The sequence below is a fragment of the Anabrus simplex genome, chromosome 2, assembly GCF_040414725.1.
Source record: "Anabrus simplex isolate iqAnaSimp1 chromosome 2, ASM4041472v1, whole genome shotgun sequence".
Lineage (NCBI taxonomy): Eukaryota > Metazoa > Arthropoda > Insecta > Orthoptera > Tettigoniidae > Anabrus > Anabrus simplex.
Window position 1 is genome coordinate 1,138,723,310 of NC_090266.1, and position 12,155 is coordinate 1,138,735,464.

Sequence of the window (12,155 nt, forward strand, 5' to 3'; positions counted from 1 at the left end):
GCACGAGCATGTAGTAGCAAGGCATGATCGTGGATGCGTGCGTAATTTCTATAGGTAGACCTGGCTGTTTCGTCAAATGCCCGGGAACTGACTGGAACCTCAAATACCACCATCAAAAGCGTGGGTAACTATTTTGTAATTGTCGGGCTTGATAGCTCATTTCCAGTGGTTCTATCTTCTCATCATAACGGCCGAGGCTTGAATCGCAGTCGATGCATGCAAAACCTTTGAAATAATAAGTCACATTCTGTTGATTCGGATTCTACTTAAAACCGTCGCTAATGATTTTAAGATTTAAAATCCCATGAACCCTAAGCTTGTTTACTTCCATACCACATAAACTCTATGGAACTTTGGATATCCACCGAAATAAAGTTCTGGTGAAGACTTACCATAATGCCGCCTCCTCTCCACCCCACAGAAACTGAAATCAAGGCTGCGCTACTGGTGGCACTGACAGAGGTTTACTCGGACACCGAATGTACACAGCACGTGTTATCTGGGATCATTAAATTTAAAACGGCCCCTCATTTCTTTGGGGAGCTTTACATAATCAATTCAAGAAATGTAAATCAAATACAATTTTCATGTAAACATATTAATAAGTACGTGCACAAACTACTTGTTTGAAGTATTAAATATCAATTAAATATATTTTTTGTAGATCAATTTTTCTGACATAACTTCATGTGAGCAATTATGTCTATGAGACTTACCCTGAAACCCTGCTGCATAAATAATGAAGTTCTTTTTCAATTGAAAGTGTTGCAACATTAGACAATTCGGCTCACACGAACTCAGCAACTTTTGCCTGCTCAACGCGTGAATTCCGCAACTTCCCCCAAACTGCCTTTATCAGCAGCAGAGCTGTGATTTTCTCTTGGCCACTTCCCGTAGTTGTACCGAGCTGACGGGCGCGTGAGAGTGTGGCGTGGTGCATGCCCCATGAAGCTATGGATCCTGCGTGTCAACAAGGTTGTGTTCAGGCGGGAGGTGGCTCAGTTCCAGTTGAGCAGCGTTCTGATAGTCGCAGTTATGCCCCATTGTCCGGCTACAGGGAACGCTGACAGGTGCACGTTATATGGACATTCTTTCAGACCATCTGCACCCCTTACTGGTCCTAGAGTACCCTGATGGAAATGTCATGTCTTAACAGGACAATGCGCTATGTCACCGTTCTGTAGTGGCACGCAGATGGTTGTAGGGGCACTGCAGTAAGTTACGACCATGGATTGGCCCTCCAGATCCTAGGATCTTAATCCACTCGAGCATTTATTGGATGCTGTCGATACTGGTGTACGCTTCATGAACCCCGCACCAACTACACAAGACGACTTGTGGGTAGTAGTGCGAGATGCGTCGGGCCAGATCCCTCCAGAACAATTCCAACACCTCATAGACTAGATCCCTTGCTGTGTTGCTGCCGTTTTCAAGGAGGAGCAACTCGTTGTTAACATCCCATTCAGTGTCATCCCATAACTTTTGGCCACTCATTGTATAGTAATGGTTATTTTCATGACTTGCAAGTTTCACGCATTTCCACTGCCGAATTGTGAAAATCACTAGTATTACATTTGCGGGTATAAGTAAAGCATTTTTTAAAGGATTGTAAGTCTGTTGGGTAATACCAGGTAAGTAGAATTGTAACATGTTCGAATAATTCATTTAATAACGTAGTTGGTGTGAAATGACAAAAGCAGTGTTTTATTAATGCGGTCTTCTTTCGTGCATTTCAAAGCTTCGATTACTTTTATCGATAATCTTAAGGCAGAATATGACATTTTATCGAGCCACGCGAGTTGGCCGTGCGCTTAGGGGCGCGCAGCTGCGAGCTTTTATCGTGGAGATTATGAGTTCGAACCCCACTCTTGGCAGCCCTGAAGATGGTTTTCCTTAGTTTCCCATTTTCACAGCAAGCAAATGCCGGGGCTTGCCTTAATTAAGGCCACGGCCGCTTCATTCTCATCCCATTCCATTCCCATCCCATCGTCGCTATAAAACCTACTGTATTTGTGTCGCTGCGACGAAAAGCAACTTGCAAGAAATGGACTGCTTGAATGCGAAAGGACGTTGAATGAGAAAATGTGGCTTTGGTGAAATGTGCATATTCTTCTCTTCCACTTAGCTTTAAACACTTCATTAAAAATCCACATATTTACTTTGAGGTCAGCAGGACAAATGAGTTTTACTTATCACTATTGATGGAAAGTGTGACTATATACTCAGGGCGCTGAATTATGTGTGACCGGGCGAATTGGCCGTGCTTGCATCCGGGAGTTAGTGGGTTCGAACCCCACTGTCGGCAGCCCTGAAGATGGATTTCCGTGGTTTCCAATTTTAACACCAGGAAAATGCTGGGGCTGTACCTTAATTAAGGCCACAGCCGCTTCCTTCCCATTCCTAGGCCTTTCCTATCCCATCGTCGCCATAAGACCTACCTGTCGGTGCGACGTAAAACAAATAGCAAAAGAAAAGGATTATGTGTCTTCTTCCTCATAACATACCGATATTATATTTTCTTGCTCTTCCCAAGTCCCTGTCTTAGGAACTGAATAGATGATTATTCGGATGTTTCCGGTAGAATGCACTGTTTGCATGGGAATGACTGAAACCGCTGTTATTGCGATGAACGATCTACATTCTAAACATGATTCCCTGCTGTTTGGAACGTTCGAAGTGAAGAATGTCCCTTGTAAGTCAATTAGTAATCCTGTATAAGAAGTCCAGTCACTTATTCCTTCAAATTATACCTTTTCCAGAGGGTATCAGTTAAGACTATAAATGGTATACCAGATATCGAGTTTATATAGGCCTACGCGACCCGAGACTAGAATTTTGTGCTCTTTTACTCTTTATTATTATTATTATTATTATTATTATTATTATTATTATTACTATTATTATTATTATTATTATTATTATTATTATTATTATTATTTCCGACTCATTGGGTGAATGGTCAGCCTTGAGGCCTTTGGTTCAGAGGATCCCGGTTAGATTCCCGGCCGGATCGGGGAATTAATGGCGTGTTATTAATTTATTCTTCTTGTTTGGGGACAGGGTATTTGTGTTCCTCCCAAAGCTTTACTTTCCCTATTCAGTCAACGCACTACACTACCACCGACCACAGAAATACGTAATAGTGATTACATCCCTCCATATAGGGTTGTAGTCAGGAAGGGCCTTCGGCCGTAAAACAGGGCCAAACCAATATGTGCGACACAGTTCGCACTTAAGACGCCACCGATGTGAGGAAAGCGGTAGATGATGATGAAGATGATGAATGAGAATTATTATTATTATTATTATTATTATTATTATTATTATTATTATTATTATTATTATTATTATTATTATTATTGGTTAATTTAGTCATAAGTCAATAGACTGGTTGATGAAACTCTCCATGCATTCATATCCTGTACGAAGCTTTTCAATTCTACGTAACTACTAAATCCTACATTCGCTCTAATCCGTTTGTCATATTCATGCCTTAATTTAACCCTACATTTCTTACCGCCTACACTCTCCTCAAAACCTAACTAAACAGTCCTGGGTGTCTTAAGATGTGTCCTATCATTCCATCCCTTCTTCTTGCCAAATTTAGCCAAAACAGTTTCCTCACACCAATTCGATTCAATATCCCTTAATTTAATTATTACCATTCCTTTCGTGGGGCGATATGACGTCACAGTAGTACCCGGCGTTACCCGGGAAAATTTATTAAATTCAAATAACAGTATCCCCCACCTCGAGCCTGTAACGTTATCTGTTGTCTATTTTCTCCCAGTTTGCCTTCTTCAATACTGAGGTTTTGTATGTACAGTAGTTTACCCACGTTGCTGTAAAAACATAAACAAGCTGCCCCCTCCCCCCTTACAACCCACGTACCTTAGATGTTCAAAATAATTGCTGCTTAATTTCTTCCTTCTTTTATTTTGAACTTTAGTACTGAGGCACACCAATATGTATGCCACGTTTTTCCCGTGATGCTGTTGAACAGAGCTGTTCGATATGGCAACCTCGTCTTAAGAGCAATACTGTTTTCTTAACATGAAATGACATATAGTTGCCGGACTGAGTGGCTCAGACGGTTAAGGCGCTGGCCTTCTAACCCCAACTTGGCAAGTTCGATCCTGGCTCAGTCCGGTGGTATTTGAAGGTGCTCAAATACGACAGCCTCGTGTCGGTAGATTTACTAGCACGTAAAAGAACTCCTGCGGGACTAAATTCCGGCACCTCGGCGTCTCCGAAGACCGTAAAGGTAGTTAGTGGGACGTAAAGCAAATAACATTATTATTATTATGATATAGTCTATAGTTATCTGCCATATTTCGCTTCCACACAATTCCACGTTGTATACAAAGGTCTTCAAAAGCATCTTTCGAATTCCTGTATCAATGCTCGAAGTGAGTAATTTTATTTTCTTAAGAAAAACATTCTTTGCTTGTACTAGTCTGAACTTTATGACCTCCTTACTTCTGCCATCATTAGTTATTTTACTACCCAAGTAAACGATATTCAGCTACTTTGTTTAAGACTTCCATTTCCTAAGTTAATAATTCCTGCATCACCTGACTTCGTTCGACTGCACTCCAGTACTTTTCAGGATGAAGTGAAGTGAAAATGATTCAAGGTGCACGACAGCTAATGCACTGGGCTTACAATTGCGATCAACAATATTCTGTAAGAAAGTCAGCTCCCAGGCGAAACTATCTTTTTGCCGGTCTCTTTTGCGACAATTAACTTAGGGTGGGAGGGATAGCTGGGAGGACTCTGGATATCTTATTTTTAGAAGTAACAGGCATGAACGTAGTGAGAATGACAGCTGGTACGAACGGGTGGAATCAAAGGTCGAAGGGTATTCCGAACGAGGAGACAAAGCTAAGTTAGGAATGAACTCGGTGGATGAAGCGTTACGCTTTGGCTTTGGTGAATGGGTCGTATGAGGCAAGTGGAGAAGGATAGGATACCTGGAAGAAAAATGGATTTGATAATGGAATGTAAGAGAAGTGTGGGGGTTACAGTTTGCCAGGCCAAAAATCAGCGTTTTTATAGTAGAATGTATTTGGTTCAGTTAAGTTTTAGGTTTAATTCTGAGAAAGAATTCTTGAAAAATCTACCCTGGTTCCAGAGATATGCATAAAACTGTGAGCAGCTGGCAATCGAAAGGCACATGTAGAAAGGTGACATGTGACAAAAAGTGAAATTTTACAGGAAACACAAGACACTGAATATCTATTTTAGCGTTTCAAGTACAGAATGGAAAATAGTTTATTTAGTTCTCATATGCATTCCTTACAATGCCATGAAACTTGGATTTCATTTCACCAGCAATTCTGGCTCAAAATTATATTTTAATTTGTCTTCAAATCACCTTTATGCAAATGTTCATTTTAATGAAGAGAACTGTATTGCGTATTTCCGTTAAAATAATGTGATCACATTTAAAAAATCAAACGTATATGCAATACACCACAAATATTAACATAAACAACAATAGTGACGTTATTACTATTACACCACATTAAAACACTAATGGAACACATGTTTAACATAATATGTCCATACAACTCAGTTTGCCTTGAAAACATCTTTGATCTTGTGCATTACTCATTTACATCTATTACAACCTCCTGATCATTGTCCTATTTTGATGTTGTAGGCCGCTGTAAGAGTTCGTTACAGAAGTCCATTTCTGGACAGTATTTCATTACCTTTGTATTGTTTGTCAATTTATTCTATTAAACTGATATTCTCTGACTTTAAGCTTCTTCTTTTGGTAGAATGATGAATATAGCACGAGATTTCAATGTAAATGTATGTGATATGAAGCCATCAATGAAAATCCGTGCAACAACCTTTGCCTGGTATTATAAAACAGATGGTTGAATTTAATTATTTGAAATGACATTTTATTACTTCTTGGGATATGTCTGCCATAACATTCATGTGAAACAAAATTTCGCTTATAATATTTGGGTCACCATAATGCAATAATTTTGATAACTACTCCACATAAATACACTAAATCAGTGAAACTCTGTAATTCGGCTTCTCGCTGTTTTGGTTTCCCAAATAAATAAATAAATAAATAAATAAATAAATAAATAAATGAATAAATAAATAAATAAATAAATAAATAAATAAATAAATAAATAAATAAAACATGTAACGAATTCACTTGCAGGGCCACTTATCACTCATGAGAAACAGCTGTATTCACAGTCCCGCGATCTTGAACCATGTGAAACACACGGCAGCCGAATTAAACAGTGCATAAACGAGATATGTGCTGCTCATGTCACCTTTTTACATCTTTCGTACTAACGGTACCTCCTATTCAACACATAAACAACGGCATTACAAGACCGACTTTGCGCAGCTGTGAGCTCGCAACCGTGAGGTAGTGGATTCAAACCCCACTGCCGGCAGCTCTGAAGATGGTTTTCCGTGGTTTCCCATTTTCACACGAGGCAAATACCGGGGCTGTACCTTGATTAAGGTCACGGCCGCTTCCTTCCCATTCATAGGCCTTTCCTGTCCCCTCGTCGCCATAAGACCTATCTGTGTCGGTGCGACGTAAAGCAAATAGCAAAAAATGTCCGATTTTTACACAGGTTTTGTATGTAACATTTTTAAGTTTATTGAAAAATTAATCAGTTTTGTCAAAAATGTCACATTCACCATTTTGCATATGCCAATTCAATTGCTCCCACGCTCTCTTCCTCGTACACTTGCCTGGTTTTATTTTTCTAATTTATCGGCCTCTAAACAACGCGCCGTAGGTAATACCGATATTTATATTTACGAGTATCGTCTGTGGTTTTGTTTACATTGAGTCCGTTAAATATATATTATAGAATCTACATGGTACTAAGTCCCATGTGTTCAATAGTGTTTTATAAACAATGAAATCGGCGTGGACTATCAGTTATGTGATGTGGTGTGAAAACACAAGTATACAGCATTATGGGTGATCGAAAGGTATCTTACAAAGCTAAGAAACAGTATTTCAAAGCACAAGCACTCTGAAAACCAAGCAGTGAGTGACAATAATGATGCTCCGACAACTAACCTCAGTGTAGCTGGCGAAAAGTTTACTTCAAAATTTGGAGTTGAAGGTGATTGTGGCCTGGGTTGATACACTTTTATGCAGATTCGTGAGTTATGGGAATGTCTTAGGTGTGTGTATGGTTAAACTGTGGAAGTTAACCTAACCAATTTAGGATATTTGGTGTGTAAAGTGACAGTTGAGTGTGTATCACGTTTAGAAGTACTTAAATATTACTACAGTGCAATGTAGGGAAAACACGTCATGTACTATCTGTAAATAGGAGAGTCATGAGGTGTATTGGGCAAGCACTACGAGGCCTAAGTGTGTTTTGAGCTATTAGGAACATGCCATCACCTGTGCACAAAAGTACCTACGTCCTTAATGTTGGTGGTTTGGATTCCACGTAAAACTAGAGGGCCGTTAGCTATGATCACGACACTAACTGTCACGTAAAACTACAAGCTTGCTTGTGTATTTTTCAAATTTCGTCCAACGAAGTTGACACCCTCAGATTCCTCAAATCACAGTCACATTCAAAGATATAAAATCCGCATCTGTTAATCAATACAAGTGTTATATACCGATGCATTTACGAACTGTGTACTTGTTGATGTACTGGGACAGAAACGAGGGTTAAATTAATTGTTTGTTATCAATCTGCTAGCCTGTGATGTACTTGCATAAGCGGTTTCTATTCTCAGCCAAATGCTGGTTGGTAATGCTTTTTAGTTAATTTTCTTGACATGATTGCTGAGTGGTAGCAAATCACACAAAGATTCGATTCATTGGACCGTATATCGTACCCACTGGGTCAGTTATATTTCTCGCCATCAATGTAGTGACACTGCACTCCCCCCAATTTAGTTTGCTGTTAATCATGCAGTGTGCAGAATATTGATTAACTTGGGCAATTTTTCGTTCATTCGTTCCTCAGGAGATACGCTAAGAAGGAACACCTAATTAACATTACTTCGGGAATGGACCAAACTAGTGTATTTTTTTGGCACTAACATTGGCAATAGTACATTATGCAACAGGCCTAAAATGGCAACAATTATGACACTAGTATGTTTCCATACGAGTGTCTTATTTACCATTATAGGCGAGTTGCACACGGCTGTTTACGCTCGACGATAATTGTAACTCTATTTTTTAAATACTCATAAATTTCTGTTGAGATGTCGCTCGACAGTTGAGTTGACTGAACAGAGCGCAGAGCGCATGCGCTGGGTTATTGATTTTCCGTGAGTGGATCAGAGACCTTGACAATGTCATATGTTTTCAAACCTTTGATAGAAGGTTATCATAACCTAGCTTTATTTCAAATACATTTTTTTTTTTTTTTGTACAGTTGGTGAAGTTAATTTGCGGAAATGTGCCATGTGGTTGTGGAATATTGGATGTAGAAGGTGCATTGATATTAATATGTGTCTCCGACATGTTTGGTTTCGGAAACAAGTGCGAAGCTATCCTTACCTAAGTGGTCAAACGGTTGTATCATAATTAAAATCTGAACTCTGATTGGTGGAGAACCTGTATCATAATTAAAATCTGAACTCTGATTGGCGGAGAACCTGTATCATAATGAAATTTGAACTGTAATGAGCCTCATTAGGATTCAGTTTTCTGGCATATAATATTTATATTTCGGCATCGTCAAGCATACAGTAAGGGTTATTCTGCCCGAAAGCAGGTCAGAACCTCCGCAGAGGTGTTCCTGAGCCGGAGTTTACGTGCGGTAGGGTGGCCAGTTCTTTTCCGCTCCTCCATTCCCTTACCCCCATCAACAGCGCGTGGCAACCCATCCAACTCCTGACCACGCCCAATGTTGCTTAACTTCGGAGAACTCACGGGATCTGGTGTTTCAACACGGCTACGGCCGTTGGCATCGTCAAGCATAAAGAACGTTAAAGGCGTTAGTGCTAGTCACAAGCACATAAAGAAAAGGATAAGTTCAGAGTTCTCAAATTGGTTCCGGTGATGGTGAAATCGTTACATATCGCTCGCTTCGACTTGTGTGACGTGTAGCAGTTAGAGTCTTGTCATTAGTGGCAGTAACGTTTGTCACACGTCGCGCCGGAGACTGGTAGGAGGTCGGATTTGAATCTCAGATAGGTCGGTTCATGTGGCTGCTCACGTAGCCAAGGACCATCATTTACATCTGTAGCTGTGGATGGTCTATTATGTGCCAGCGCTGCCATGGAGCTGATCACGTGGACGCGCGTGTCAAAGACGAAATGGAACATAGTGGTGGCTACCCAAGAATTGTTGGACATTAACTCGTTGCTGTCATGTATTGTTTTGTTCGTAAATGGTGCCAGTCAGGTTCTGATGGTAGGGTGAAATGGAATGCTAGGGAAGGGTATGGATTAGAAAGCGCAACATATCACACCATGCCTCAAACGCCCGTAAATAATTCACATCACTGTAGTCACATATCATCGAACATGTTCACCAGGAACTTGGAAATATGATATATAATCAATCTCTATGTGCCAGAGTTCCCTGCGGTTGGCATAAGGAATCTGTTGGGACGGTTGCTGTAATTTTGAGCAAGACACAGGTTACATAACTTGTTAGTGCATAAAATTCACCCCATGAATGTGGATCTCCATCGTTCATGTATTTACTATTTCTGTAAGCGTGAGTGACGCGCATATTAAGCTGTCGCTCTAGGCAGTTAATTGCGTAAATGTGATCTATGTGTTACGCATTCTGCCCGTAATCATGTCAATCGGATTTACCCATCTCTGTATTGTAAGTTTTGTAACCAGGAACATTGTTATTTAGATTAAGGCAACCGTGTCAATGGGTGGTTGTTGGCATGGTGCATGGCGAGAGTTACAGATAAGGTAAAGTGTTGAAATTATTATTGAGAAACTCTATCACTTGTATTCCACTACTCCAAAGTTAAAAATCCAGAGGTCACACGACTATACATTATGTGATAAGACTGTGTACAACAGCGTGCTGCAATCCACTTCATTCAGCTTTCTTAAGACTGATAAACAGTAATGAGCACTTTCATTTGCAGATAGCCTTTACTTTTATCGTAGCACCGTTCAGGTATATAAGATAATTCAGAAGTTGGGAAACAAAGTACGAGTTTGTGACGAAGATGCAGGAATACTTCATTACTTTGATCATAACCTTAACGGTAAGAATGAATATATCTTTTTGAATCTTTTTAAACGTCCAGCATCCAGCAATCAAATCTATTCCGCATCCTTTACTCACAAGATTCCTGCATTCTGAAATGTCCGCTTAAATAAATGATAGATAGATAGATAGACAAATGTATTTATACACGTAGTAAAGGCTATTGGGCCTTCTCTTACACGAAACCAATTAGTATACATAAGAGTCACAATTAATACTTGCGTAATTAGTAACAATAAGGCACAATTAAACAAAATAAAATATATTATAGCTGAAATGAAATTCTGCCTCAGTGTGACATACAACAGCAATCATAATAATACTGATAATAATAATAATAATAATAATAATAATAATAATAATAATAATAATAATAATAATAATAACTAATAATAATAGGCCTATTGTAAGAGCATGATCAGAAATACACAGTTCACTCGTATCCTGATGTACCTCTTAAAGCCCTTTTAAATGACACAGTGATTGGTATTCGTATGACGTCATCCGGTAAAAGGTTCCATTCTCGTGCGGCAAACACAGAGAATAACTTGTTAAATACGGAAGTTTGACGGTGAAGGATGACGAGCAGATGTGATGTTTGAGCCCTTGTATCTGTGTTATGAGTATTTGAGATGTAATGGGAACTCGAAGAAAGGTAAGATGAGGAAGATGTAGTAAGAACTCGGTTGAGGAGAGGTAAAGTATGATTGCTACGGCGAACATGGAGTCGCGACTACTCTAGTTCTAGGAAGGATGATGACACGTGGTCATAGTCTCATAAATTGCATATATATCTTACTCATTGCATGTCTATTGACCGTGATTTACACTCAGACCCTTAAACTGTGCCGGGAGTAGAAGCATTTTTGTACCCAGACGAAATGCAAATTGAAAGGAAAGTACAAAGCTGTCGAAAAACAGGATTCAGTCCTACTTGTTATTAAGTTTAATTCCTTTTCAAGGGAAATGCCGTAATTTGACTGTAGGAAGATAGTGTCAGGTATTAGGCAATGAGGATCATTACAATGCTATTACTTACCATCAAAGTAGGTGACATTCCTGCGACATTCAGGTATAATTAATACGGTTCTGCCCGTCAGACCAAGTTAAAAAGTAAGTTTCAGTGTAGTGCAGCATCCTGACTGATATTACGTATTGTCTGCTCGAGGGTAACGTGCCAATTAGGTGATTATGGTACACACGTTTTACCTAATCATTCTCGGTACGAAATAGTTGGTCATATGAATGTAGTACACCCCAAGAAATGCGTCATTATATGAGAGGATAGGTTTATTAGATAATAATCGTATGGCCTCAGCTATTGTGTGCAGACATTTCAATTTGACGCCATCTGGCTGTCTGCTCGTCAATTTCGACGTTAGGCAGACCGAGTAAACCGGAACTCTCGTGGGCATCTATGGCTGAGATTTAATGAATTTTGTCGGGTAAACACCGAATGTGTCACCGGAGATCTTTTACATGCCGACATCGTACGACATGGAGTGTAGAATGGACTCTTTTCCGCCCTTCAAAAATCCGACTACCTCTGCCGGGTTTGAAACCGCTATCTTGGGATCCGGAGGCCGACACTCTACCACTGATCCACAGAGGCAGTTGGTTGATTAGATTAATGTGATGCACTCCTTGTAACGATTCATTCTGCAAGATGAATTGTTCAAAAGAATGTAATACACCCCATGTAATGGGTCATTATTTGAGAGAAAAAGTTGGTTTGATGAATGTTGTACAAACTACGTAACGGGTCATTCTGTGATAAAGAATTAGATAACTATTTGTAACGAGTCATTCAGTCAGAGCAAGTGTTCTTTGGAAGGCTGGAATACACTTCCTGAAATAAGTTAATTCTGAGAGAGAAAGTTTTGGTTAGATGACTCGAATATACTTCCTGTAACGAGTCGTTCTGTGAGGGAAATTATTG

At 39.7% G+C, this 12,155-nt stretch overlaps 1 protein-coding gene across 1 annotated transcript in view; it reads left to right on the forward strand.

Annotated features, from left to right (window-relative positions):
- Window positions 1-10,075: 10,075 nt before the first annotated feature.
- LOC136863351 (uncharacterized) overlaps window positions 10,076-12,155 on the forward strand; it is a 39,489-nt gene continuing 37,409 nt past the window's right edge. The window contains exon 1 of the mRNA XM_067139736.2: window positions 10,076-10,214. Coding sequence (XP_066995837.2) covers window positions 10,176-10,214 — 39 coding nt within the window. The 5' untranslated portion in view covers window positions 10,076-10,175. The remainder of the gene's footprint in view (window positions 10,215-12,155) is intronic.